The following is a 26,723-nucleotide window of genomic DNA, read 5'->3' as shown; positions in this document are numbered from 1 at the left end:
CCTAAGGGGTATTGAGGAACAAAGGGACCATGGTGTACAAGTGCAAAGATACTCAAAGGTGGCGGTGTGGGTAGATAATGTGGTTAAGAAGGTATATGGGATAGTAACCTTCTTTAGTTGGGGCTCTGAATACAGATAAGCAGGGAGGTTATGCTCCAGCTTTATAAAACATTGGTCAGACCTCAGCTGGAATACTGCATGAAGTTCTGGTCACCACACTAGAGGAAAGATGTGATAGCGCTGGAGAGGATGCAGTAAAGTTATCTGGGATCAAGCTCTTCAGATATTTGGAGAGACTGGAGAGGCTAAGTCTGTTTTCCCTGGAGCAGAGGAGATTAAGAGGAGACATAACTGAGGTATATAAAATTACAAGGGGTATAAGATCGTGTAGACTGCAGGAAATTTTTCCCCATACCAGAGGTAAATAAAACTTGAGCGTTCAGATTTAGAGTTAGGGGTAAGAGATTTACGGGGGATCTGATGACCTTTTTCACCCAGGTGGTGGTGGAAGCGGAGTCACTGACAGCATTTAAGAAGTATCTAGATGAGCATTTGAATCAACTTGGCAATGAAGGCTATTGGCTAAGTGCTGGAAGATGTGGATAGCCTCAAGTATCTCAAAAGCTATACTCCATTTGCCAGATTTTGCCCAATCACTTAATCCATCAGTACCTCATTGCAAATTTTTTGTGTGTTCCTCACAACTAGCTTTCCTTCCTATCATTGTATCATCAGCAAATTTGGGGATAATATACTTGGTCCCTTTTTCTGGTTGGCTCCCCATGAAACCTAAGGTGGATGTGGTGTTGGGTCCCATCTCCTCTGTCAGATGTCTTTCTCCCAAAGAAAATGGGCAGCAGCCATTTTAGAACACACGTTCCCTTCCAAGTGGCATGCTGTCCTAACTTGTAGGCACATGTCCGTTTCTTCATTGATGAGTTTCATTATAAAGGCACAGCATCAAGATGAACAATACTGTGAGATTGTTTTGCCACAAAGATCAGAGCTGTAAAAGAAAACAGTTCACCACTGTATTTCCAAGGCGAACTGAGGATGGGGAATAAATTCTGATCTTGTCAATGCCAAGGACACCACTGTAATAAATTAAAACAAAATCTCAAGAGAAGATTGCTGGGGACTTGACTGAGATCTTTGTATCCTCTTTAGCCATGAGCAAGGTTCCAGAAGACTGAAGAGTAGCTGATGCTGTTCCTTTCTTTAAGAAAGTTAACAGGGATGATCCAGGAAATTATAGGCTGGTGAGCCTTACATCAGTGGTAGGGAAATTATTGGAGAAGGTTCTTCGGGACTGGATTTAGTCAACTTTGGGAAAACATGGACTTTTTAAGGAAGGCCAGCATGGCTTTGTGTGGAGGAGGTCCTGTCTCACAAATTTAACTGAATTTTTTGAAGAACTGACAATGATGATTGATGAGGGCAGGACAGTAAATGCTATCTATATGGACTTTAGTAAAGCATTTGTCACGGTCACTCATGGTAAGCTAGTCCAGAAGGCACAAAGGATCCATAATGACTTGGTAAATTGGATACAGCATTGGCTTGGTCATGGATGTCAGAGAGTAGTGGTGGAGGGGTATTTTTCTGACTGGAGGTCTGTGACCAGTGGTATTCGGTAAGGATCAGTGCTGGGACTTCTGCTGTTTGCGATAAATGATTTGGATGAAAATGTAGGTAGTCTGATTAGTAAATTTGCAGAACACATAGAAAATAGCAGACTTGTGGATAGTAAGGAAGGTTGTCAAAGGATACAACAGGATATAGATCAGCTGAAAATCTGGGCAGAGAAATGGCAGGTGGAGTTTAATCCAGACAAATGCAAGGTGATGCATTTTGGAAGGTGAAATGCGAGAAGAAAGTATATAGTAAATGGCAGGACCCTTAGGAGCACTGACGTACAGTGGGATCTTGGGGCGCAGGTCCATACCTACCTAAAGTGGCAACACAGGTGAATTGGTGGTAAAGAAAGCATACACATGCTTGCCTTGATCAGTCAAAACATTGGGTATAAAAGTCACAAAGTCATGTTGCGCATGTATGAAAGTTCGGTTAGGCTACAATTGGGGTATTGCGTGCAGTTCTGGTCACCACACTATAGTAAGGATGTGGAGGAAGAGGTTCACCAAGATGTTGCCTTGATTGGTGTGCACTAGTTATAAGGAGAGGTTGGACGAACTTGGATTGTTTTCTCTGGAGCATCGGAGGCTGAGAGGCAACCTGATAGAAGGATGTAAAATTATGAGAGGCAGATAATCAAAGGATGGAAATGTCAAATACTCAAGGTCACAGGTTTAAAGTGAGAGGGGAAAGTTTAAAAGAGACGTGCAGGGAAAGTTTTTTTTAAAATGGTGGGTGCTTGAAAGGATAGAAAATCAGAATATTGTTTAAATTAGATTTGACAGTACAGAGGGATCTGGGTGACCATGTACAGGAAACACAGGAAGTCAGCATCGAGCTATAGCCAGACAATGGAATGTGCACCATACTGCACAGGGTTGGAATATCAAAGTAGAGAAGTCTTGTTACAACTACACAGGGTGATGATGAGACCACACCTGAGGAATTGCACACATTTCTGGTCTTCTTACCTAAGGAGTGATATACTTGTATTGCAGGCAGTTTCAAGAAGGTCCACTGGACTGATTCCTGGGATAAAGGAGTTGTTTTATTAAAAAAGGCTGAGCAAATTCAAACTTATTAAATTGGAGAGTTGAACAATGAGAAATGATCTTATTTTGAGGGATCATTGACAAGGCAGATGCTAAGAGGACCTTCAGCTTCATGAGCTCAGCTTGGAGGTCTTGAATCTTTGCAAATCTTAACCCAAAAGCGCTGTTGGAATTGAATACATTTGAAACATGTATGTTCTTTAGGGAAGTACAGAGGTGTGGAGAACAGACAGGAAAGTGGAACTGAGCCCATGATCACTTGAGCTATTATCCTATGTAAAAGTAATCGATGTTAGTTACCCTTCCACAAGCTAGTCCTCACTCACATCCTCAGAAGTCCTTCAGAACAAGCTCACACAAGGTGCCTACACTGCTCTCAAAGTCAAAGTCATTCTCAGTAACCTCGCATCAGGTCTTCCCCAGCAGTCTCTGATGATACATGCTACACATGACACCTTGCTGCTCACTTCTGCACCACAAGATACAGAAAAGGCCATACGGTGGAGAACCTCAGATTTCTGGTTAATGTGACTTTTGGCATTTATTTAGTCAGCAGGCCCATTTGGCTTCAACACAGGTTACCCAATGTGCATACGTTCACTCCCCGGCAACTTACAGGGGCAGTCACATAATGGTTAAGTCGCTGGGATAGCAGTCAAGAGCACTGCACCATTGATCCATAGACACGAATTTGAATCCCAGAAGGCTGCTGGAATATTTAAATTTAAATAAATTGTTGCAAATTAAAACCATCTGGTTCACTAACAACCTTCATGGAATGAAATCTGCCATCCTTACGCAGCCTGGCCTTTACGTGACTGCAGAACCACCTTTGTTAACTGCCTCCTCAGTTTAGGAGCAATTAGGACAGCAAATGTATATCGCATGAAGAATAAAAATAACTTGCTTCCAAAATGCCCCTACACAAGGAGGATGCCTCCTGTACACACCTTCAGAAACCTGTGAAGGTTCATCTGATCTCCTGGGAGTGCTATATCCTAGATGGTACCCCCCTCCCATCATTGAAGCATTTCAACAGTGTTGCTTTCAAACAGGCTCCAATAAATTTCTCAATCTTTTTAGAGCTTTTCAACACAGCATTAAGGACCTTGCTAACACCAGAAAACTGGCACCAACAAATGCTTAAACTTCCCTAAACAGATTACATTGGACTTTCAAATCTTCACGCAGCAACCTAGTTAAGCATTCAGTCTGCAATTCTCTGTAAAACTGTACACAACTTCACAGAAATTATATTTCAAAGGAAACTGATTAGGTTTCTAAAATAAACTGCTGACTCCAGGTGAAAGCTGGTAGTGAGTTAACTATATTTAGTGTGCTGAGTGCTAAAATCCTGATACCTGGGGAATATTTTGTGCTAAGATCAGGAATCCTGTACAGTGGAATTAAATGCGATATGGGTTGATTCATCAGAATTCTCTATATTTATTATGTCCCTGTTTTGTTCTACTTTTTCTTTTACCATTAGCATCCAAAAATATACCCAATTTTGCTTGGTTTGTGATTTCTCACTGGTTTTTACTTCTATCACAATCCAAAAGACTAGTAAATTGGCACACAGAAAACAGCTACAGCTCTACCTTTTCCTTTTTCATTCATCACAAGTGTCACATTCCTCTATTATGTATTTGGTATTGGAATCGGTTTATTATTGTCACATGTACCAAGGTACAGTGAAAAACTTGTCTTGTGTACCGTTCATACAGATCAATTCATTACACAGTGCATTGAGATAGGACAGGGTAAAAACAATAATAGAATACAGCTGTATTCTATTATTCTGTAAACTGTAAGTGTCACAGCTACAGAGGAAGTGCAGTGTAGGTAGACAATAAGGACCAAGGTCATAACAAGGTAGATTGTGAGGTCAAGAGTCCATCTCATTGTATAAGGGAACCATTCAATAGTCTTCTAACAGTGGGACAGAAACTGTCCTTGAGCCTGGTGGTACGTGCCCTCAGGCTCCTGTATCTTCTGCCTGATGAGAGAAGAGAGAAGAGAGAATGTCCGGGGTGGGTAAGTCTTTGATTATACTGGCTGCTTCACCAAGGCACCAAGAGGTATAGACAGAGTCCATGAAGGGGAGGCTGGTTTCCATGATGTGCTGGGCTGTGTCCACAACTCTCCGCAGTTTCTTGCGGTCCTGGGCAGAGCAGTTGCCGTACCAAGCCATGATACATCCAGATAGGATGCTTTCTATGGTGCATTGATAAAAGTTGGTGAGTGTCAAAGGGGACATACCGAGTTTCTTTAGCCTCCTGAGGAAGTAGAGGCGCTGGTGAGCTCTCTTTATGCAAAATATTCCACAGCTTTCAAGGTTTTAGTACTCTAGGTGTTCTGTGATACAATACCATGGGATTTTTACACTAACCTGAGGGCTGATGGTTTCATATGCTCTTTGTCCCATTGGTTAGGGGCAGTGCACATTCTAAGGGATTTTTCATTATGAAATGAAAAATATCTAAAAGCAGTATTTCTCTGCCTTCTGTCTCTCCAGCCATGGAGGTTCAATTCATAAATACATAACCTGCAATGGTAATCAACCATACAAATCATGTGAAAGATGACATATCCAACAACACAGCAGTCTCTCAATAATAGAACATAAAAAAACCGCAGCACAATTCAGGCCCTTCGGCCCATAAAGCTGTGCCGAACATGTCCCTACCCTAGAAATTACTAGGCTTACCCATAGCCCTCTATTTTTCTCAGCTCCATGTACCTACCCAACAGCCTCTTAAAAGACCCTATCGTATCAGCCTCCACCACCGTTGCCAGCAGCCCATTCCACACACTCAACGCTCTCTGAGTAAAAAACTTACCCCTGACATCTCCCCTATACCTACTCCCCAACACCTTAAACCTATGTCCTCTTGTGGCCACCATTTCAGCCCTGGGGAAAAGCCTCTGACTATCTACCCCATCAATACCTCTCATCATCTTATATACCTCTATCAGGTCCCCCCTCATCCTCCGTTGCTCCAAGGAGAAAAGGCCGAGTTCACTCAACCTGCTTTCATACGGTATGCTCCGCATTCCAGGCAGCATCCTAGTAAATCTCCTCTGCACCATTTTCTATGGCTTCCACATCCTTCCCGTAGTGAGGCGACCAGAACTGAGCACAGTACTCCAAGTGGGGTCTGACCTGGAACCTATATAGCTGCAACAATACCTCTCGGCTCCTAAATTCAATTCCCCGATTGATGAAGGACAATACACCATATGCCTTCTTAACCACAGAGTCAACTTGCGCATCTGCTTTGAGCGTCCTATGGACTCGGACCCCAAGACCCCTCTGATCCTCCACACTGCCAAGAGTCCTACCATTAAGACTATACTCTGCCATCATATTTAACCTACCAAAATGAACCACTTCACACTTATCTGGGTCGAACTGCATCTGCCACTTCTCAGCCCAACTTTGCATCCTATCTATGTCCCTCTGTAACCTCTGACAGCCCTCCAAACTATCCACAACACATCCAACCTTCGTGTCATCCGCAAACTTACTAACCCATCCCTCCACTTCCTCATCCAGGTCGTTTATAAAAATCACAAAGAGCAAGGGTCCCAGAACAGATACCTGAGGTATACCACTGGTCACCGACCTCCATGCAGAATATGACCCTTCAACAACCACTCTTTGCCTTCTGTGGGCCAGCCAGTTCTGAATCCACACTGCAATGCCCCCTTGGATCCCATGCCTCCTTACTTTCTCAATAAGCCTTGCATGGGGTACCTTATCAAACGCTTTGCTGAAATCCATATACACTACATCTATTGCTCTCCCTTCATCGATGTGTTTAGTCACATCCTCAAAAAATTCAATCAGCAGGACCTGCCCTTGACAAAGCCATGCTGACTATTCCTAATCATATTATACCTTTCCAAATGTTCATAAATCCTGCCTCTCAGGATCTTTTCCATTCGCTTACCAACCATTGAGGTAAGACTCACCAGTCTATAATTTCCTGGGCTATCCCTACTCCCTTTCTTGAATAAGGGAACAACATCCGCAACCCTCCAATCTTCCGGAACCTCTCCCGTCTCCATCGACGATGCAAAGATCGTCGTCAGAGGCTCCGTAATCTCTTCCCTCGCCTCCCACAGCAGCCTGGGGTACATCTCATCCGGTCCCGGCGACTTATCCAACTTGATGCTTTCCAAAAGCTTCAGCACCTCCTCTTTCCTAATATCTACATGCTCAAGCTTTACAGCCCACTGCAAGTCCCCACTACAATCCCCCAGATCTTTTTCCGTAGTGAATACTGACGTAAAGTATTCATTAAGTACCTCTGCTATTTCTTCCGGATCCATACACACTTTCCCACTACTGCACTTGATAGGCCCTATTCTTTCACATCTTATCCTCTTGCTCTTCACATACCTGTAGAATGCAATGGCTTGTCAGCCCGGATTTTGGTGCTCATGACTTGGGACCCACAATCTGAACCATGACTAACAGAGTATTTTGCAGCAGTTCACAATAGAGTTTTTTTTTAATTAATTCATGTCTTTGGATCTGGGCACAGATAGCAAGGTCTGCATTTATTGACAATCCCCATTTGTCTTTGAGAAGGTGGTAGCAAACCATCATCATAACCTACAGCAGTGCATCTGGTGAAGTTGCTCCCATGGTGCCGTGTGGTGGGAAGTTCCAGGATTTAAACCCAGCAACAATGATGGAAAAAATGTGTGTGACTTGAAGGGATCCTGCAAATGACAGAGTTCTCATACATCTGTGACCCTTGTCCTTCTTGGTGAGGCCGCAAGTTTGAGAAATGCTGTCACGATAGCCAAGGTGAGTAGCTGTACTGTTAAGAGTAGCCTGGGCAAGGAACTGCATTGTATTGTACCCACTGTGTGCACTGGTGGTGGAACAAATGAGTGTTTAGGGTGACAGTCCACTTTTTCCTCAATGGCGTTAACCTTCTTGAGTGCTATTTGAGCTGCATTCATCCAGACAAGTTGAAAGTACTCCATCACTCTCCTGATTTGTGCCTAGAAAATGATGGAAAAGGCTTTGGAGTATCATGAGGAAAGGCACTCACCACAGGATACCCAGCCTCTGACCTGCCTTTGTAACTATAGTAATTACTTTGTTGGTCCAGCTGAGTTTCTGATCGACGGTGACCCCCAAGATGTTGATGGTAGGGGGCAGGGTGATCGTAATGCCATTGAATGTCTTTGATAAAAGCTGGACTCCCTCCTTTGGCAAATATTATTAGCACTGACTGCTTCAATTGCTGAGAAGTTGTGAATGGAATTGAGCACTGTGCAATTATAAGCAAACATCTTAACTGCATGTAACCTTATAATGAAAGGTTGCTGTTGAAGCAGCTGAAGATGGTTGGGTCTAAGACATTGCCCTAAGGGCCTCCAATAACTGCAACCATGCTCCTTTATGCAAGACAGAGTGCTTTCTTTTGATGCCAGTTAAATTCAGTTTTATCAGGGACCCTTGATACCACATCCAATCACATGCTGCCTTAATGTCATGGGAAGTCACTCCCATGCACCTCTGGAGTTGGAATCATGGGATCGTACAATACAGAAACGGGTCCTTCAGCCCACCACATTCATGCCAAACCCTTTGCCCATCTACATAGATCCCCATGTGAAAGCATTAGGGCCATATCCTTCCATGTCTTTCCTATTTAGTATCTGTCTAAATGCCTCTTAAATGTAGCAATTGTACCTGATTCCACCACCTCCTCCAGCAGCTTGTTCCAGATATCAACCACTATGTAAAAACTTTACTCCTCCCCTTTAAAACTCCTACCTTTCACCTTAAACCTATGCTTTCTTGTTTCTGATACCCCTACCATTGCAAAACAATGTTACCTAACTACTCTATCCATGCCTCTTGTAATCTTATACACTTCTATCAGGTCACCCCTCAGCCTCCTTTGCTCCAAGAAAAACAAGCTGAGCCTATCCAATCTCTCTCCATAACCCAAGTCCTCCAATCAAGGCAACAGCCTGGTGTATCTGCTCTGCACTGTCTCCAGCACAATTGCATCCTTCCTATAGTGTAGCAACCAAAACTAAACATAATACTCTAATGTGGCCTAACTAGTTTTGTAAAGTTGCAACGTAACATCGAAACTCTCACATTCTATGCCCCAAGCTATGAAGGTAAGCATGTCATGGTACTTCTTCACCATCATGTCCACCTGTGTTGCTACTTTCAGGAACCCCTTGGTCTCACAGTTCAACATTCCTCAGTGCCCTACCATTTACTATGTATGCCCTACCCCTATATTTGACTTCTCAAAATGCAGAACCTCACACTTGTCAGAATTAAATTCCAACTACCAATGCTCCACCCATTTCTCCAACTGATTTATATCCTTGGCTGAAGAAATGTACTCTCATCTCTGTCCCAAATGATAAACCCCTTATTTTGAAGTGGTAACTCAGACTTTAGACACTCCAGCCAGGGGAAATATCATCTTTGGATCTACCCTGTCAAGCCACTTAATTATTTTGTATGTTTCAATGAGATCAGCTCTCACTCTGAACGTTAAGAGTACAGCCCCAATCTGTTCAATCAATTCTCATATTACAAACACAATCTTTCCAAAAATCAAACTGATGAACCTTCAATGCACTCCCTCTAAGGCACGGATGCACTGCCTTGGGAGACAGACCTCAACACAATATTCTAGATGCAACCTCATCAAGGATCTACATATTTGGAACAAGATGTCTCTGCTCATGTTCAAATCCTCTTGCAATAAAGGCCAACACAGCAACTGTCTTTCTTGAATAAAGATGCTACTACTTAAAAGCAAGAATCAGTGAAGCATTCCAGAATCAAGGCACAATCATAATTAATGCAGTCAACTCTTCCAGGACCCTAGGATGGAGGCTATTAAGTCCATGGGATTTGTCACACTAATTTGCCTCTAATGATATTGATTGTTTTAAATTTGTCCTTGGTTACCCACTATTTCTGGTATGATTTTAATGTATTTTATTGTGTGGACAGGAACAAACCTTTTATTTGATATCTCCACATTTTGCCTATAACAACAGTATTTCCCACCTCAGCTTCAAAGAGACTTTTGCTACATCTGTTTGTATATTTCTTGCCAGTTTATGCTCATATTCAACACTTACGTGAGAAGAGGAAAGAGGGAAATCAACCTCCAAAAGCAAAAAGTCACCTTATACCTCACAGTTTGCTCACAATTGTGCCCATTGACTGAAGAATAAATGCTCCATTTTCACAGATACAAGTGATGAAAAAGAAAAGCAACTGATGAATAAATGGGTGGAGTTGGGGGGGTGGTGGGGGGCATACAAAGCACAGTGTGAAGTCACAGGTATAGAATATCCTCAAAGGAGCTGAAACCCTTACACATTTCCTTATGTAATCTGCAAGTTTTAAATGTGCAAGGACACCAAGTATTTGCATTTCCAGTAACAGAAACTTAATGGCATCACCAAAATATCAAAACACATTGTGTCTTCTCCGGCAGATCTCATACCCAACCCATTGACATGCCTGTTTTTACAGACCAGAAAATGCAACAGCATTACTTTACCCACCTCTGGCGTGCTCTTCTTAAATTCTCGACTTTCATCAATAAGTCGTTTTCTGGACTGTTCACTCTCATCCTGTCGATTGGCCAATACTGTAGCAGTAGCATCAAGTTCTCTCTGTTAAGAGGGAAGCAAAAACAAGTCAGAGGAGGAAACAAGTACTAACAACAAAAAAATCCCTTGGAAAAGTAGTGGAAGAAAAAATTAGTCTGCTGCTAAATTACACAGAATGTGAATTCTGGATTCATCCTGAAAGTTAGCTAATCTCAGTTTGGCAGTATTAAAAAATTACCATTTGCAACTGTTTCCCTTGGGTAATACAAGGAAGTGGGACAGTATCACCAGTCCTGTTCCACTGACTCCCACGTAAATTATTCATACAGAAAGGTTACTTAAAGCGTGATTAGCTTGGTTGGATACCATCCACTATTGATAGGACACACACTCACACACACAAATTGAAGTAGGTCTAATGTCAGGAATTGCCACATGGGCTACGGCTACCTATGAAATCACAGAACCACAGGCCAGCTGCGCCATTACCTTCAGAAATTATGGATTAATGTGAAAATAATAAGAAAAGCCCTTGAAGAACCAAATCGTCAAACATAATGAAAAATATCTAGCCCCTCAGATGGTCTCTTATTACACCTGATGTATACAACAATTCATAAATATGCATCATTCTGATTCATAAAATATTTTAAATGATTCAGATAAGCAGTAGGTGATCTCCTGTACCAAATTACTTGCTAACAATAGCGATGTAAATACCCAAGAAAGATTTCATTGTGAATAAACTGAAGATCACTCCTTTGCATAAACCACTCTAGTGTCCAAACAAAAGGCAAGGAAAACAACCTAATGTACTGAAACAGTAAAGTACATTTATTCCATCAAATTTTCCAAATGCCTTTACTGTCACATGACACTGCACTGCAAATGTATTTGCTTTAAAAGGTATGGTATAATTGAAATTCAGCAGATGAGACAAAAACAAAAATTAAGAATAATTTCATGAGGAACTTATGCAGAGAAATAAGCTCCATGGATCAAGAATAAATTATGAATTAAAGAGCCAATCAACACTTGAACTTGTGCCTGGTTTTACATTGCTGTTTCTGAGACCACAGGACTATTTGCCATTGCTTCTGACGATAAATACACTAAGATCAGAGGAACTTTTTTTGAGAAGCTCTTGGTGCAATTCTTCTTCTTTAAAAGATTCCTAGTCATTTGTTGAGAGTCTATCCTGCAAACCCATAGTGGAAGGTTTTCTTGGTTCCACCAACCAATCTGCTTACCACTGCCCAGCCCAGGCAAGCAAAGAGATAGGTATGGGAACAAGAAACAAACGATAGAAACTACAAATATTGGAATCTGAATTAAAACAGAAAATGCTGGAAACACTGAACAGATCAGGCAGTGTCTGTGGAAAGAGGAACACAGTAATGTTTCAAGAAGAAGACCCTTCATCAGAACAAAAAAGTGAGAATACCGGTTAGTACTAAGTTGCAGTATGAATGGACAGGACAAAGGGAGTATTCTGAAAGGGCAAGGCCAGTGATGCCCAGGTAATTCCAATGTTTACAGAACCATATGGTTACTAGGTTAGTGAGGAGTGTTTCAGATAGGAAAAACAAATGAGGGAACAAGTTAAAGCTGAGAAATGCTGAAGCAGAAACCAAAAGTCCAGCGCATTAGGCAGTATATGTGGTGAGAGAAGAACTGAGTTAATATTAAAGATGGTTAACCCAAGAGCAGAACTGGACATTTCTGATACAAACAGCAAGTTACCCAAAAGTGTTGAATTCAACATCAAGTCCAGAAGCCTGCAACATGTCAGACAGAAAACATGGTGCTGTTCCTCAGACTCGCATTGGGCCCCTTTAGAACAGTGAAGGTGTCCGCAAACAGAAAGGCCAGAATAGGAGTGAGATGGAGAATTAAACTGACAGGAAGTAAAGAGTCACCATGTGTTTGAATGCAGATTTTCTGGAAAGCAGTTATCCAAAATGTTTTTGGTTTCTCCAGTGTAGATGAGACCAGATTATGAAGACCAAATACAATATACCAAGTTGGAAGAAGTGCAAGTAAATTACTGATTGACCTGAAAGGACTGTTGGGTCCAAGGGAGTGGAGAGAGTTGAGACAGCTGTGGGAGTCTATGGGCTTGTAATGGATTTTGGTGGCTACACTGTCTGAGATGGAGACAGAAATCCAGAAAGTGAAGTGTCAGAGGTGGACCAGCGTGAAAGAAATTGACAGCAAAAGTAATGAAGTTTTTGAGTTTTGTATGAGTGAAGGTCAGCCAGAGTGTACTGTAAATACTGGCGGTCAAAAATAAAAACAGATTGTGCAAGGAATGCTCATTATCTGTAATTGCTGAAATCAATCTCGACTGTGTAGTTGTAACGCACCTAATGAGAATATGAAGTGGTGATGCTCAAACTTTGGTTGAGGCCTAGGCTTAGAGGCGATCATGCACTATCATCCTGTCGCTCATTTAATCTCTGTCTTACATCCTTCCAAAAGCCTTGATTTCAGTTCTTTCTTCCACTTGGCCCTTTCTGTACATCTTACACCTTGTTTATCACTCTTCAACATTTTCAAGTTCAATTTCACATTGCCAACATCCATGGTATTTTGAATTTGTATTACAGCTTATTTGCATTCCGAGTTCCCTGTCCTAAAATGAAGGAGTTAAAATGACATGCTCCAATAGTTGGATTTTCTTTCCAGGTAATGAAAAAGCTTAAAACATGCAATACGTCTTGAAAATGACAGCTGACGTTTTGTTTAGATGCAAGTTTCACTGGCAGATCACTTCCAAACATTACGTGCAACGGCCCACAAAAACTTTAGGAGATGGGCATAGCGAGAGCAGCCATTTTGAGAGGCTATTTCCAAGGTTAAAGTGCAAAGGCTTTGACATGGGAGGCTTTAAGAAGGTTGAGCAACAATGCAGTAAGGCAAGGCAAGGTTGCAATAATCTGCTGGAGGGACTCAGAGGGGGAGGGGTGGAGTTGGGAGACATGATAGAAGGAGGCAGACAATAAAAATGAAGGAAGCTGGAGCCAGGAAGGGGTGGGAAGGGTGAAAGTGGAGACAGCTGCTGGAGGGTGATAAGCGGGAACACAAAGGCTACCAGCGCTGTACTCTGAAAAGTAAGGAAGGTGATAATGGGAAGCATTAGGGGAGAGGTGAAAGGCAGATGGAATCAGGACCGGATGCAGGACGGGAAAGCTGGATTGGTGAAATGTGTGGGTTGTAGGTGGATGGAACCAGCAGGGAAAAGGGGATGGAAATAGGTGATGGGGGGCTGGAAGGGGGTGTGAGAAAGGGGACAAAAATAGGGGCACTGGAGGAGAGTGGGAGGTTGGGGGGGGGGGGCAGAGAATGTGAGTTACCTGAAACTGGAAGATGCGATGTTCATGCCATTGGGTTGTAGTCTACCCAGGTGGAATACAAGGTCTTGTTCCTCTAGTTTGCATTGGGCCTCACCTTGGCAGTGGAGACAGCCAGCCTCCCAGACAACTTCAACCCACTGCAATTCACCTACTGCCAAAACAGGTCCATGGCGTACGCCACCTCCCTGACTCTATACTCATCTCTGGGGCATCTAGACAGTAAAGACACCTACGTTAGACTATTGTTTATTGACTACAGTTCTGTCTTTAATACTATAATTCCAAACTCGTAGATCTAGGACTCAAAACCTCCCTTTGCAACTGGATCCTTGACTTCCTGACCAACAGACCCCAATCAGTGAGGATAGGCAGCAACACCTCTGCCACGATTATTCTCAACACTGGTGCCCCACAGGCTGCGTCCTCAGCCCCCTACTCTACTCCCTATACACTCATAACTGCATGACCAGATTCTGCTCTAACTCCATCTACAAGTTTGCAGTTGACACAACCGTAGTGGGCCTAATCTCAAATAACGATGAGTCAGAGTACAGGTAGAGAGCCTGTCATGACAACAACCTTTCCCTCAATGTTAGCAAAACAAAAGGGTTGGTCATTGATTTCAGGAAGGGGGGGTGGTGCACATGTTCTTGTTTACATGTTTTGGAGGGATATAGATGATACACAGGTGGAGGACATTTGGTATAAATTAGCATCAAGATTGGCACATTGTGGGCCAAATGGCCTGTCCGGTGCTCTTTGTTCTATGGAAACGTCAACAGTCGAGAGGGTTGAAAGCTCCAAGTTCCTAGGAGGCGATGTGAGTAGCAATGGGATCTCATTGCAGTTGGAGGAAACGACAAGGGATGATGTGCTGGATGTAGAGGCTGGTGGGGTGAAAGGTGAGGACTGGGGAACTCTACCTCTGTTCTGTCTGGAGGGAGGTGGGGTGAAAGCAGAAACACGAGAAACAGAGGAGATGCGAGAGCAGGGTCCATCAACCACAACAGAAGGAAAGCCACGCTTCCCGAAGGAGGAGGACATTTCAGATGTCCTGGAATCGAAGGCCTCTTCGAGACCGGATGCGGTGGAGACAGAGAAATTGGGAGAAAGGGATGGCATCCTTACAAGAGACAGGGTGGGAGGAGGTGTAGTACAGGTAGCTGTGGGAGTCAGTGGGTTTATAGTAAATGTCCATGTTTGTCTCCCAAGATGAAGAAATCTAGAAAAGGGAGAGAAGCATCAGAAGTAGTCCACATGAATTTGAGATCAGGATTAGTGGCAAAGGTGATAAAATTGATGAGTTCTGCAAGCGGCACCAATGTAATGGAAAAAGAGTTGGGGGTGGTACTGGAGAAGGGTCAGAGCAGGGAGTGTCCCACGTGGCTAATAAAGAGACAGGCGTAGCTAGGGCCCATGGCTACACCTTTCACTTGTAGAAGTGAGAGAAGTCAAAAGAGAAGTTGTTCAGGGCAAGAACAAGTTCAGCCAGGCAGATGAGAGTATTGGTGGAGGGAAACTGGTTTGATCTTTGTTGCAGAAAGAAGCTGAGGACTTTAAAGCCTTTCTGATGGAGGATAGAGTCATGTTCTAGGCATGGGTGAGGAGTGTCCAAGAGCTGCTGTCTGACTTCTGAAAGGTAGAGCCCTTGTCTGTGGGTTTGAAGATGAGGTTGGGATTGGTGCAGACTGAATGTAAGGCTGTGTGTTCGGAAAGGCAAGGTTAGAGTGGGTGAGGGGAGTGAAGAAGTCAAGGTGGTAGATGTCATGAAGGTAATTGGAGATGAAAAGGTCAAACCTTTGCTGGGGACAGGCTGCTCAGTGTCAGAGAGAGGAAGGCCGGGGGTGGGGTTTGTGAGGGGCAAAGTATGGGCTCAGAAGAGGGAAAAGAGGTTAATGGGGGGAGGAGGAGGAAGGACAGATCAGGGGAAAGGGGGGGGGGGGGAGAAAGGTAAAGTGTGATGCACAGGTTGAGACGGGGATACAAGGTCAGAAGAGAGTGTGGCGCTGTGGTGAACTTCCAGGATCTGCGGCCTCTTGTGTCTCCATGCAATGTAAAGTTGTTCCTTTTCATTTACATCAGCAGTTAGAGTGTTAGTAACGGCAGTCAGCAAAGTGATTTGCTCCTGCTGTGAGCTGGAATGTATAACAGTACCACACAGGAACAGGCCCTTCGGTCTTATAGTACTTAAACACCTAACTAAACTAATCCCTTCAGTCTGCACAATGTCCATATCTCTCCATTATCTAAGAACCTCTTAAACACCTCTATCGTATTTGCCTCCACTACCACCCCTGGCAGCACATTCCAGGCACCCAGCACTGTGCAAAAAAGCCTGCCCCGCACATCTCCTTTGAACTTACCCCCTCTCACCTTAAATGCATGCCCTCTAGTGGTCCCACCAATGGGTCAGCCAGAAAGTGGATAGGTGACCCCCAGGAGAGGCAGGCAGGCAGGCAGGCAGGCAGTACAGGAGTCCCCTGTGGCTAGTCACCTCTCTAAGGTATACTGCTTTGGATATTGTTGGGGGGGGGGGATGGCCTCTCAGGGGAAAGTGGCAGCAGTCAAATCAGTGGAACCATGAATGGCTCTGCTGTAAAGCAGGGAAGCACAAAGTCTAGACGAGCAGTAACAACAGGGAACTCAATAGTCAGGGGACAGACAAGTGTTTCTCTGGCAGTGAGCGAGACTCCAGCACGATGTGCTGCCTCCCTAGTGCCAGGGTCAAGGATGTCTCGGAGCAGGTACAGAACAATCTGAAAGGGGAGGATGAGCAGCCAGAAATTGTGGTCCTTGTTGGTGCTAACAACAAAGGCAAGAAGTGAGATGTGGTCCTGCAATGGAATTTTGGGAGTTAAGTAGAAAGTTGAAAAGCAGGACTTCTAGGACTGGAATCTCAGGATTACTTCCAGTGCCACGTGCTAGCGAGTATAGAAAGTATATATTATAGCGAGTATAGAAAGAGCTGGCTTCACGTTTTGGGATCACTGAGATCTCTTCTGGGGCAGGGTGACTGGTACAAAGAAGACAGGTTGCACCCAAACTGCAAGGGGACCAATATCCTTGCATGGATGTTTGCTAGTGTTGCTTGGGAGGGTTTAAACTAGTGAGGCAGAGGGTTGGGACCCAGAATGACAGCACAGGTGGGGGGAGGGGCTGACATATGTAGAAAATAGAATCGGCAAGTCCAGTGGGAAGACCAGAGACAGGAAGGCAAGCACGAGAGGCTCTTTAGTTTTGCTGACATTGAGAGAAAGGTTGTCGTCATGACACCATGCTCTCTATCTCCTTCCTGTACTCAAACTGATCATTATTTGAGATTCAGCCCATTACGGTGGCGTCATCTACGAACTTATAGATGATTGCCTGAGTGCAGGGGTCTTAGGTGGAGAGGAATTTGTTAAATGCATTCATGAGGGTTTTCTGAAGCAGTTTGTAGAGAGTCCTACCAGAGAAGGGGATGAATTTGACTGTATCTTATCAGATGTGCATGAGATTGAAGTGTCTCTGGAGGAACTCTTTGAGAACAGTGACAATAGTTTTGTAAGCTTCAAGGTAATCATGGAAAAAGACAAGGATGGTCCTCAAGATAGGGCCCTAAACTGGGGATGGCCAATTTTGATTGCATAAGACACAGCCTGGGAGAGGTAGATTGGGAGCAGCTGCTAGAGGAGAAAACAAAATTTGGGAAGTGGAACACGTTGAAAATTAAGATAGCAAGAGTTTAGAGTTAACATGTCCCTAAAAGGGTAAGAGGCAAAGATGGTAAGTTTAGAGAACCTTGGTTAAAGAAGGATATTAAAGTTTCAATCAGGGAAAAGGAAGAGCATGTCAGGTACAGGAAACTGGTATTAAAAGAGTCACCCGTGTTTTATAGGGGACAAAGGAGAGAACTTAAGTAGGAAATTAGGAGTAAAAAGAGAGCATAAAATGACATTGACAAGTAGGATAAATGAGAATCCCAAAACCTTTTATCTTAGAAGAAGGATAGCTAAGGAAGGTATAGGTCCTCTATACGTGGAGCCAGGAGTTATGAGGGAGATCCTAAATGAATACCTCAATAGTATTCACCAAGAAGGATGTCGAGGCAGGAGAGTTAAGGGAGGGGTATGCTGATATTCTGGAGCACGTCTGTATCAGAAAGGAGGAAATGCTGGAAATATTGGAGCACATTAGAGTAGATAAATCCCCAAGGCCTACCAGGATGCTAAGGAAAGCAAAGGAGATTGCTGGGGCTCTGATGGAGATTTGTGCAATTTTGTTAGCCAGGGATAAGGTGAGAGAAGACTGGAGGATAGTTAATGTTGTATCCTTGTTCAAAAAGGGTAGTACAGATAAGCCTGGAAACCACAGGCCAATGAGCCTTACATCAGTCGTAGGAAAGTTGTTGGAGCAGATTCTGAGGGACAGGATTGAGGTTTACTTGGAGAGGCAGGAATTGATTAGAAAGGATCCAACTGCTTTTGTACAGGGGAGATTAAGTCTCAAAAATCTGACAATTTTTTTTGAGGAGGTAACCAAGAAAATTGATGAAGGCAGGCAGGGTAGACAATGTAGATGTGGTTGACAATATATTCATGGTTTACATGGACCTTGGTAAGGTTTTTGACAAGGATTCGCATAGTAGACTGGTCCAGAAGGTTACAGCAGAAGGGATTTGATGCATTAGCAAACTGGATCCAAAATTTGCTTGGTGATTGGAGGCATAAGGTGGTAGGTAGATGGGCATTTTTCTAACTGGAAGTCTCTAACAAGTGGGGATTCAGATTAGTTTATTGTCACATATGCCAGAGTGCAATAAAATTCCTTGCTTGCATGAAGCTCAGAGAGTAAACATTGTACATGTACTAACAAAAAGAACAATAAATACAGCAACAAATGCAAAACAATGAAGTATAGTAGTGCAAAAAGAAATGCACAATAATGTAAAAGGTAGAATTAAGGGTTCCAGAATGTGGCAGCACCATCCTTCCCAGGATGTGATAGACGTCATTGGTTCAGAAGTCTGATAGCAGTGCGAAACAAGCTGTTCGAGTTTAGTTGTCTGTGTTTTCAAGCACCTGTACCTTCCCCCTAGGAGGTATGAGACAGATAAGAGAATGGCCAGGGTGCTACCTTTAATTAATCACGTTAAACAATTATTTATGAAATGGTCCCCATTATCTCTATCATTGATAGGCCGAATTAATGCGGTTAAGATGAACATTTTACCAAAATTTTTATATCTATTTCAGGCGATTCCAACTTTCATCCCGAAGTCCTTTTTTTGACACTATTGATTCAAAAATTCTCTCATATATATGGCAGAATAAAAACCCAAGGTTAAGAAAGAAATATTTACAAAAATTAAAAAAGGATGGCTTTGCCTAACCTTAGATTATATTACTGGGCAATTAATATCAGATATTTAATTTTTTGGGCACAAGATTTAGATGTAATTCAATGTCCCAAATGGGTATACCTTGAGTATGAATCAGTGCAAGGATTTTCATTAGTTTGTATTTTAGGAGCCCCACTCCCTTTTGGACTTACTAAATTGAGTAAACCTATGACTAACCCAATAGTTAAACGTACTATATGAATATGGTTTCAATTCCATAAATTTTTTGGATTGAATAAATTTACCTTATCAAGCCCCATTCAATCTAATTTTTTCTTTCAACCATCCAGAATCGACTCAGCTTTTTCTTTATGGAAAACGAAGGGAATAACGTTTCCGTGATTTATTCATTGATAACTGTTTTTTTTATCTTTCGAACAGTCGTCTCATAAATACAATTTGCCTAGATCACACTTTTTTCCATACTTACAGATTAGAAATTTTTTAAAAGTTACTATGCTTTCTTTTCCAACTCCATATAAAATTGAAATTACGGAAAAAGTTTTAGGCTTTAATCCCTATCAGAAGGGCTTGATAGAGATAATCTATGATCTAATTATGAAAATACGTCCAGAGACACTTCATAAAATTAAGAATGAATGGGAAAGAGAACTCCAGATACTTTTACCCACAGAGACTTGGAAGAAAATTCTTCAATTAGTTAATACATCTTCAATGTGTGCCAGACACTCTTTGATACAATTTAAGGTGGTTCACAGGACCCATATGTCCAAGGACAAGTTAGCCCGTTTTTGTAACCATATAAATCCTATATGTGATAGATGTAATTCAGAGGTGGCTTCCCTGACACATATGTTTTGGTCCTGTCCTCTTTTGGAAAAATATTTGAAAGACATTTTTAATATTATTTCAACTGTATTGAATACTGATTTACAACCTCACCCAATCACTGCAATTTTTGGGCTACCAATGATGGAATCTGGCCACTTATCTGCTGATGCTTGTCGTATGACTGCCTTTGTTACATTAATGGCCAAGTGATCCATTTTGTTTAAATGGAAGGATCCAATACCTCCCACTACTTTTCAATGGTTTTCTCAAACTATATCATGTTTAAACTTAGAAAAAATTAGGAGTGGCACTGTGGATTCTTCGCTTAAATTTGAGGAAGTTTGGAGTCCACTCATTCAATATTTTCATATGATATAGATCCCTTTTCAATAACCTTTGAACTTAGAAGAGCGGAGTTGACGACATAATATTGCTCTTTGTTTATCGAGGAATGTCAGTCCAGTTTTTTTTCTTCTGAAATTTATTTCTAGTTTGTTTCGTTTTATTACTTACAATTTTTTTTCAATTTGTTTTTTTTATATAATAAATCTACTTATTTCTCGTTTTGATTTTTTTGTAATATATTAGTTTACTATTTTTTTTATTCTTTATGACTATATATGTCATGATTGTCCTCCCGATCTCTTTGTATTACATGTATAATTACCAATGTTATATGTATTATTCTGTATTAACTTTAAAATTAATAAAGATTGAAAAAGAAAAAAAAGCAAATGGCCAAGGTGTCAAGCATCCTTAACAATGCTGTTAGCCTTCCTGATGCAAGTCCCATGAAGACAGAGTAGATGGAAGGAAACAATGAGACTATGATGGAATGGCCAGTGTTTACCACTCTCTGCCGGTTCCTTTGGTCCAGAGCAGAGCAGTTGCCATACCAGGCTGAGAAGGTAACTGCTCTGCTCTGGACCGACATGACTGTACTGCAGGAATCCGTGCAGGGACCTTTGTTGTTTGTTATATGGCTTGCACAAAAATGAAGGTAGCCCGATTAGTAAGTTTGCAGACAACTCTAAAATTGATGGAGTCACTGATAACGAAGGCGGCTGTCCAAGGGTACAGCAGGACATAGGTCAGCTGGATAGTTGGGCGGAGCAATGACAGATGAAATTTAATCCATACAAGCGCGAGGTAATTCAGATTGGGAAGTCAAATTCTGGTAGGATTTGTAGAGTAAATGGCTGGAAGTTTAGGGCATTGATATAGAGAGGGACATTGGGGTGCAAGTCCATGGCTCCCTGAAAATAGTGACACAGGTGGATAGAGCAGTGAAGGTGGCATATGGTATGCACGCTTTCATAGTCCAAAACATCAAGGATAAGTGTTGGGACATCATGTAGCAGCTGTACAAAACATTGGTTAGACCACACCTGAATAGTGTGTACAGTTCTGGTTGCTACACTACAGGAATGATGTGGTAGCAATAGAGAGAGTGGATGCTGCTTGGAAAGGAAGGCTGTAGTTATAGACTGGATTGGTGTATATTCTCACTGGAACAGAGGAGGCTAAGGGGTGACCTGATAGAGGTTTATAAAGCTTTGAGGAGCAGAGATAAGCTAGATAGGGTCTTTTTCCCAGGGCAGGGGAGCCCAGAGGGAACAGGTTAAAAGTGAAAGAGCAGAAATTTAAAGAAGATCTGAGCAGTAAGTTTTTTTCCACACAGAGGCTGGTGGTTATCTGGAATGAGCTGCCGGTTGAGACAGATACAATTACAATGTTTAAGAAGTATTTGGGCAGGTACTTAGAAAAGGCTAAGAGGGATACAGGCCTCATGAAGGCAAATGGGATTAGAGTAGATAAGCATCATGGTCTGAAAGGGCCTGTTTCGGTGCATGATTCTATGGACTTGGACTCTTATGTCTTTCTATTTATCAACATTCCTTAGTGCCCTACCATTTTCTGTTTATGTCCTACCCTCATTTAACTTCTCAAAATTCACTTCATACTTATAATCCTTTATAAATCATACATTAGTTCACAATTTCTTTGAATTATACATATTAAAACACGAGTATATGGTTCATAGTTATCTTTTTCTGCTTAGCAAGGCACTGGTTACAAGTGCTGGCTAGTGAAATATTTTCCATTTCAGTCTCCCAATGTCAGTTACAACACAAAAGCATGCAGAATAATGTATCCCAATGCCAACTCTCAACCAAAGTGAAAAACAACCTGCCCCTGAACTTCTCAGAATTCAAGCCCATTACATACACTACTGAATATAGACTCCCTATCTTTATTGGCAAAAATTATAAATGTAATAGGTTGTTATAGTCAGCTACGAGAGATTGTCCCTGCCACCAAATTGATGACAGCAGGCAGCTTGCATGAAACTTCTTTCTTTTGCATCTGAAGTGATCATAAACAATGTTCAGCAATAAGAGGACTGTGTAAACATCTACTCCCAATATTTCAAGCTTTTCTTTGTATTCAACAACTTATATTATCCCATATGTGAAATAAACACAGCAAAGGGAGAATTTAATACCCAAAAACAAATCAAATACAGATAATTAAAACTGAGTCTGAAACGAGAGTAGAATGGAGCTGGTTCCTTCACTTGCAAATCAAATCAACAACCGCAAATGCTGACATGTGCAAAATTATTGTGATGCCTGCTGTGGTCTGTAGTTGAACTGTTGACAACTTTTATAAACTGCTTATCATTTGAATAATAGTTTAAAAACTAATACAAACTTGAGCATGGGAAAACATGCAGTACTGCTTTTTTAATCGAGAAATAACTCCTGCCCATTAGCAGTCACTAACAAATAAAAACAGCCAGAGGTATACCATTTGGGGTATACCAGAGAAGTAAGTAGGCCAACCCACTCTGAGCTGGCACCATTATTCAAATTCATGGTTGATTTTCTACATCAGCACACTTTCCAATACTATCCCCATACGCTCTAATACCTAGAAATGTATCAACTTCTGGTTTGAATAAGTTCAATGAGTCTCCACAGCCCTCCAAAGATTTACCATCCTCTGAGTAAAGAAACTTCTCATCTCAGTCCTAAACAATATACCCCTTACTCTGAGACTTTGACTCCTGGTTCCAAATTCCTCAGCCAGGGGAAACATCCTTCCTGCCGAGCCCTATAAAAATTTTTGTAAGTTGCAATAAGATCTCCTCTCATTCTTCTGAGCCTAGTCTATTCAATCTCCATACAGCAAACTCACCATCCCAGGAACCAATCTAGTGAATCTTTGGCATATTCTCTCTGGCAAGTTCATCTTTTCTTAGGTAGGTTGAAGCAAACTGCACACAATATTCCAGGCACACTCTCACCAAAGCCTCTACATCCTTAGGATATGGGAAGAAATAGGAGCACACAGCAGAAACCCACTCAGGCACAAAGAAATTGTGCAAACTCCACACAGCACCTAAGAGGTCAGGATCATACCCAGATTCCTGGAGCTCTGAATTAACACTGCCATACTGCCCAGCCACAGCAGATTTACTGCTAATGGAAGTAGAAAACAGAATACTGATTACAGTTATTGCACATAGTCACATCAGAATGTTTTGAAATGCCTCACACAAAGAAATACGTTGAAGTGAAATGGCTGTAATCTTGCAGATACAGGTTCTTTGGTCTAAATCTTCATAGATTTGTCTCCTTAAAAAAAGTGTAAAAATACAAACAAATACATGATATACCATTTTAAATGTTGGGATGAATATTAGAATAGTCTGTACACTAAAGAACATAAAATACATATCAAACATTACAGTGAATTTGTTCATTGCAAAGTTGCACATGAATATTTCACTATTATAACTGTTCCAAACATGAAATCTTGATATTGTTTTATTTTAAACATCTGAAGAAGTGTTTTATTTTAAACATATTCAGTAGAACTTAAAATATGCACATGGGATAGGTTTAAAAAGTGGTTTGCAAAACAGCGCATGACCCTTGTTAGATCACTCTACCTAGTCACTGCAGCTTAGTTGAGAATAACTGCCTTCAATAAAGGATGTTGACCTACAATGCTGTCAGGGAGGGATTCCAGGATTTTGACGTAGTGACGGTGAAGGAACAGTGATATATTTCCAAGTCAAGATGATATGTGGTTTGAAGGGTAACTTCCAAGTGGCAGTGTTCCCATGCTTTAGCTGCCCTTGTTCTTCTAGCTGGTAGAGGTCATGGGTTTGGAAGATGCTAAGGACTCTTGGTACATTGCTGCAGTACCTCCTGTAGATGGTACAGACTGCTGCTACTTGATCTTGAATGAGGTGCCCATCAAGCAGGCTGCTATGTCCTGTATGGTGTTGAGCTACTTCGAACATAGAACAGTACAGAACAAGAACAGGCCCTTCAGCCCACAATGCTCTGCCAAATTAATTGAATTAGTAATCAAATGCCCAACTGAACTAATGCCTTCTGCCTACACAATATCCACATCCTTCCATTCTCTGCAAATTCATGTGCCTATCTAAGCCACTTGAACGCCTCTCTCGTATTTGCCTCCACCACAACCACAGGCAGTGCATTCCAGGCACCCACCACTCTCTGTAAATAACACTGGTCCCACACATTTCCTTTGAACTTACCCCATCTCACCTTAAATGCATGCTCTCTGGTATTAGACATCTCGACCCTGGAAAAAAGATACCGGCTGTCTAGCCCATCTATGCCCCTCATAATCTTATAAACCTCTATAAGGTCTCCCTTCAGCCTCCACCACTCCAGAGAAAACAACCCAAATTTGTCCAACCTCTCCTTGTAGCACATGCCCTCTAATCCAGGCAGCATCCTGGTAAACCTCTTCTGCACCCTCTCCAAAGTCTTGACATCCTCCCTGTAATGGGGCGACCAGAACTGAACGCAATACTCCAGATGCAGCCTAACTAGCATTTTATAAAGCTGCAACATAATCTCCCAACTCTTGAACTCAAATCCTCAACTAATAAAGGCAAGCATGCCACACACCTTCTTTACCACCCTATCAACCTGTGTAGCCACTTTCAGGGAAATTGTTGAGTGTTGTTGAAGCTGAACTTATCCAGGCAAGGGAAGAATATGCCATCACACTCCTGACTTGAGCCTTGTAGATGGTGGACAAGTTCTGGGGAGTTATAAGGTGAGTTGCTCAGCATAAAATTCCTAGACTCTGACCTGCCCTTGTATATATGGCTACTCCAGCTCAGTTTCTGGTCAACTGTAACCCCTAGGATATTGATAGTAGGGAATTTAGTGATGGTAATGTCAGTGGGTGATAGCTGGATTTTCTCTTGAATATCGTCACTGCCTGGCACTTGTGTGCGTGAAATTATTTGCCACCTATTAGCCCAGACCTTGCTGCAGTTGGTTGTGAACTGCTTCATTATCTGAGGAGTTGCAAATGGTGCAATCCTTTCTGACCTTAAGATTGAAGGAAGGTCATTGATGAAGCAGCTGAAAATGATTGGGCCTAGGTCACTACCCTGAGGAATTCCTGCAGAGATGTCCTGTGGCCGAGATGACACCACAACCATCTCCCTTTGTGATAGGTATGACAGCCATGAACGGAGGGCTTTCCCCTTGATTCCCATCAACTCCAGTTTAGCCAGGGTTTCTTGACGCTGTATTTGAGGTCAAAGTTAGTTACTCTCTCTTCAGCTCTGGAGTCAGCTCTTTTGTCCACATTTGGACCATGGCAGTAATCAGGTCAAGAGCTGAGCGATTTTGGCGGAACCCAAACTGAGCTTCAGTGAGTGGGTTGTTGCTACGCAAGTGCCGCTTGATAGCACTATCGATTATCCTTTCCATCACTTTGCTGATGATTGCAAGTAGATGAACGGGGATGTAATTGGCCTGGTTGGATTTGTCTGACTTCTTTTGGGCAGGATATAACTGGGCAATTTTCTACATTGTCAGGTAGATGCCAGTGTTGTGGCTGTACTGGAATAGCTTAGCCAAGGGTGGAGAAAAGTGGAGAGAGAGTACTATTGCCAAAATGTTGTTGTCAGGGCCTTAGCTGTAGCCAATGCCTTTAGTCATTTCTTAATATCATGTGGAGTGAATCGAATTGGCCAAAGACTGGCATCTATCACGATAGGATGACTAGAGGAGGCTGAGATGGATCATCCACTCAGCACAAGGACTGTGCACAGGTCCTTCCTACTGACATTGTCATGGACAGATGCATCTGCAACAAATTGGTGAGGATGAGATCAAAACTGGGCTTGCTTCAATGTACAGGGCTCAGGGGTACAGACTTTTTGAGATTTGTCAGGAGAGCTTTTTAAATACTGTATGTAGTAGACCTACGAGGTTAGGAGCACTGAAAATCAAAAAACTGCAGATGCTGGAAATCTAAAACAAAAATAGAAAATGCTGGAAATACTCAGCAGGTCAGGTTGCATCTGCGGGAAGAGAAACAGAGTTAACATTTCAGATCAAAGACCCATCAGAAATGAAAAGGAGATAAAAACAGCTTGCAAAGGTCCAGGGAGGGTGGGGAGGGGATGTCTCTGATAGGGTAAAATCCGGGTGATATGGGGATAAGCTGTAAACAAGGTTATCTGGTCAATGAGTGAATGGAAGCAGTTAGAGTGAGAACATGGACAAAAGAATGTGGGAGTTGCAAAATGCGGAGGAGGAAAGATGCATTACTGGATCTTGTTTCGGGGAATGTAGTCAGTCAAATGGACGGAGTGTCAGTCAGGGAGCATTTTGGAGATAGTGACTAAGGAAAAAGGAAGGGATTGATCAGTAATTAAGGTCTTAAATTGGGGCAAGACAGATTTCATTACAGTAAGACAAGACCTGGCAGATACAGGCTGGCGACATCTATTTACTAGTAAGTCTACATCTGCACAGTGGGAAGCCTTCAAAAGGAAAAAAGTGAGAGTTCTAGGCCAACATATTCCTG

The 26,723-nt window shown here is 42.2% G+C and overlaps 1 protein-coding gene across 10 annotated transcripts in view; it reads right to left on the bottom strand.

The window, feature by feature from the left end:
• LOC127581520 (protein CASP-like) overlaps window positions 1-26,723 on the bottom strand; it is a 489,061-nt gene that overhangs the window by 386,381 nt on the left and 75,957 nt on the right. For all 10 annotated transcript variants that reach the window (XM_052035991.1, XM_052035997.1, XM_052035992.1 and 7 more), the window contains exon 2: window positions 10,266-10,376. In XM_052035991.1, the coding sequence (XP_051891951.1) occupies window positions 10,266-10,376 (111 nt within the window). The remainder of the gene's footprint in view (window positions 1-10,265; window positions 10,377-26,723) is intronic.

Source organism: Pristis pectinata, chromosome 21 (assembly GCF_009764475.1).
Source record: "Pristis pectinata isolate sPriPec2 chromosome 21, sPriPec2.1.pri, whole genome shotgun sequence".
In the NCBI taxonomy this organism is placed as follows: Eukaryota; Metazoa; Chordata; class Chondrichthyes; order Rhinopristiformes; family Pristidae; genus Pristis; species Pristis pectinata.
The sequence above is the reverse complement of the archived record's forward strand: the minus strand, read 5'-3'. Positions and strand labels throughout refer to the sequence as shown.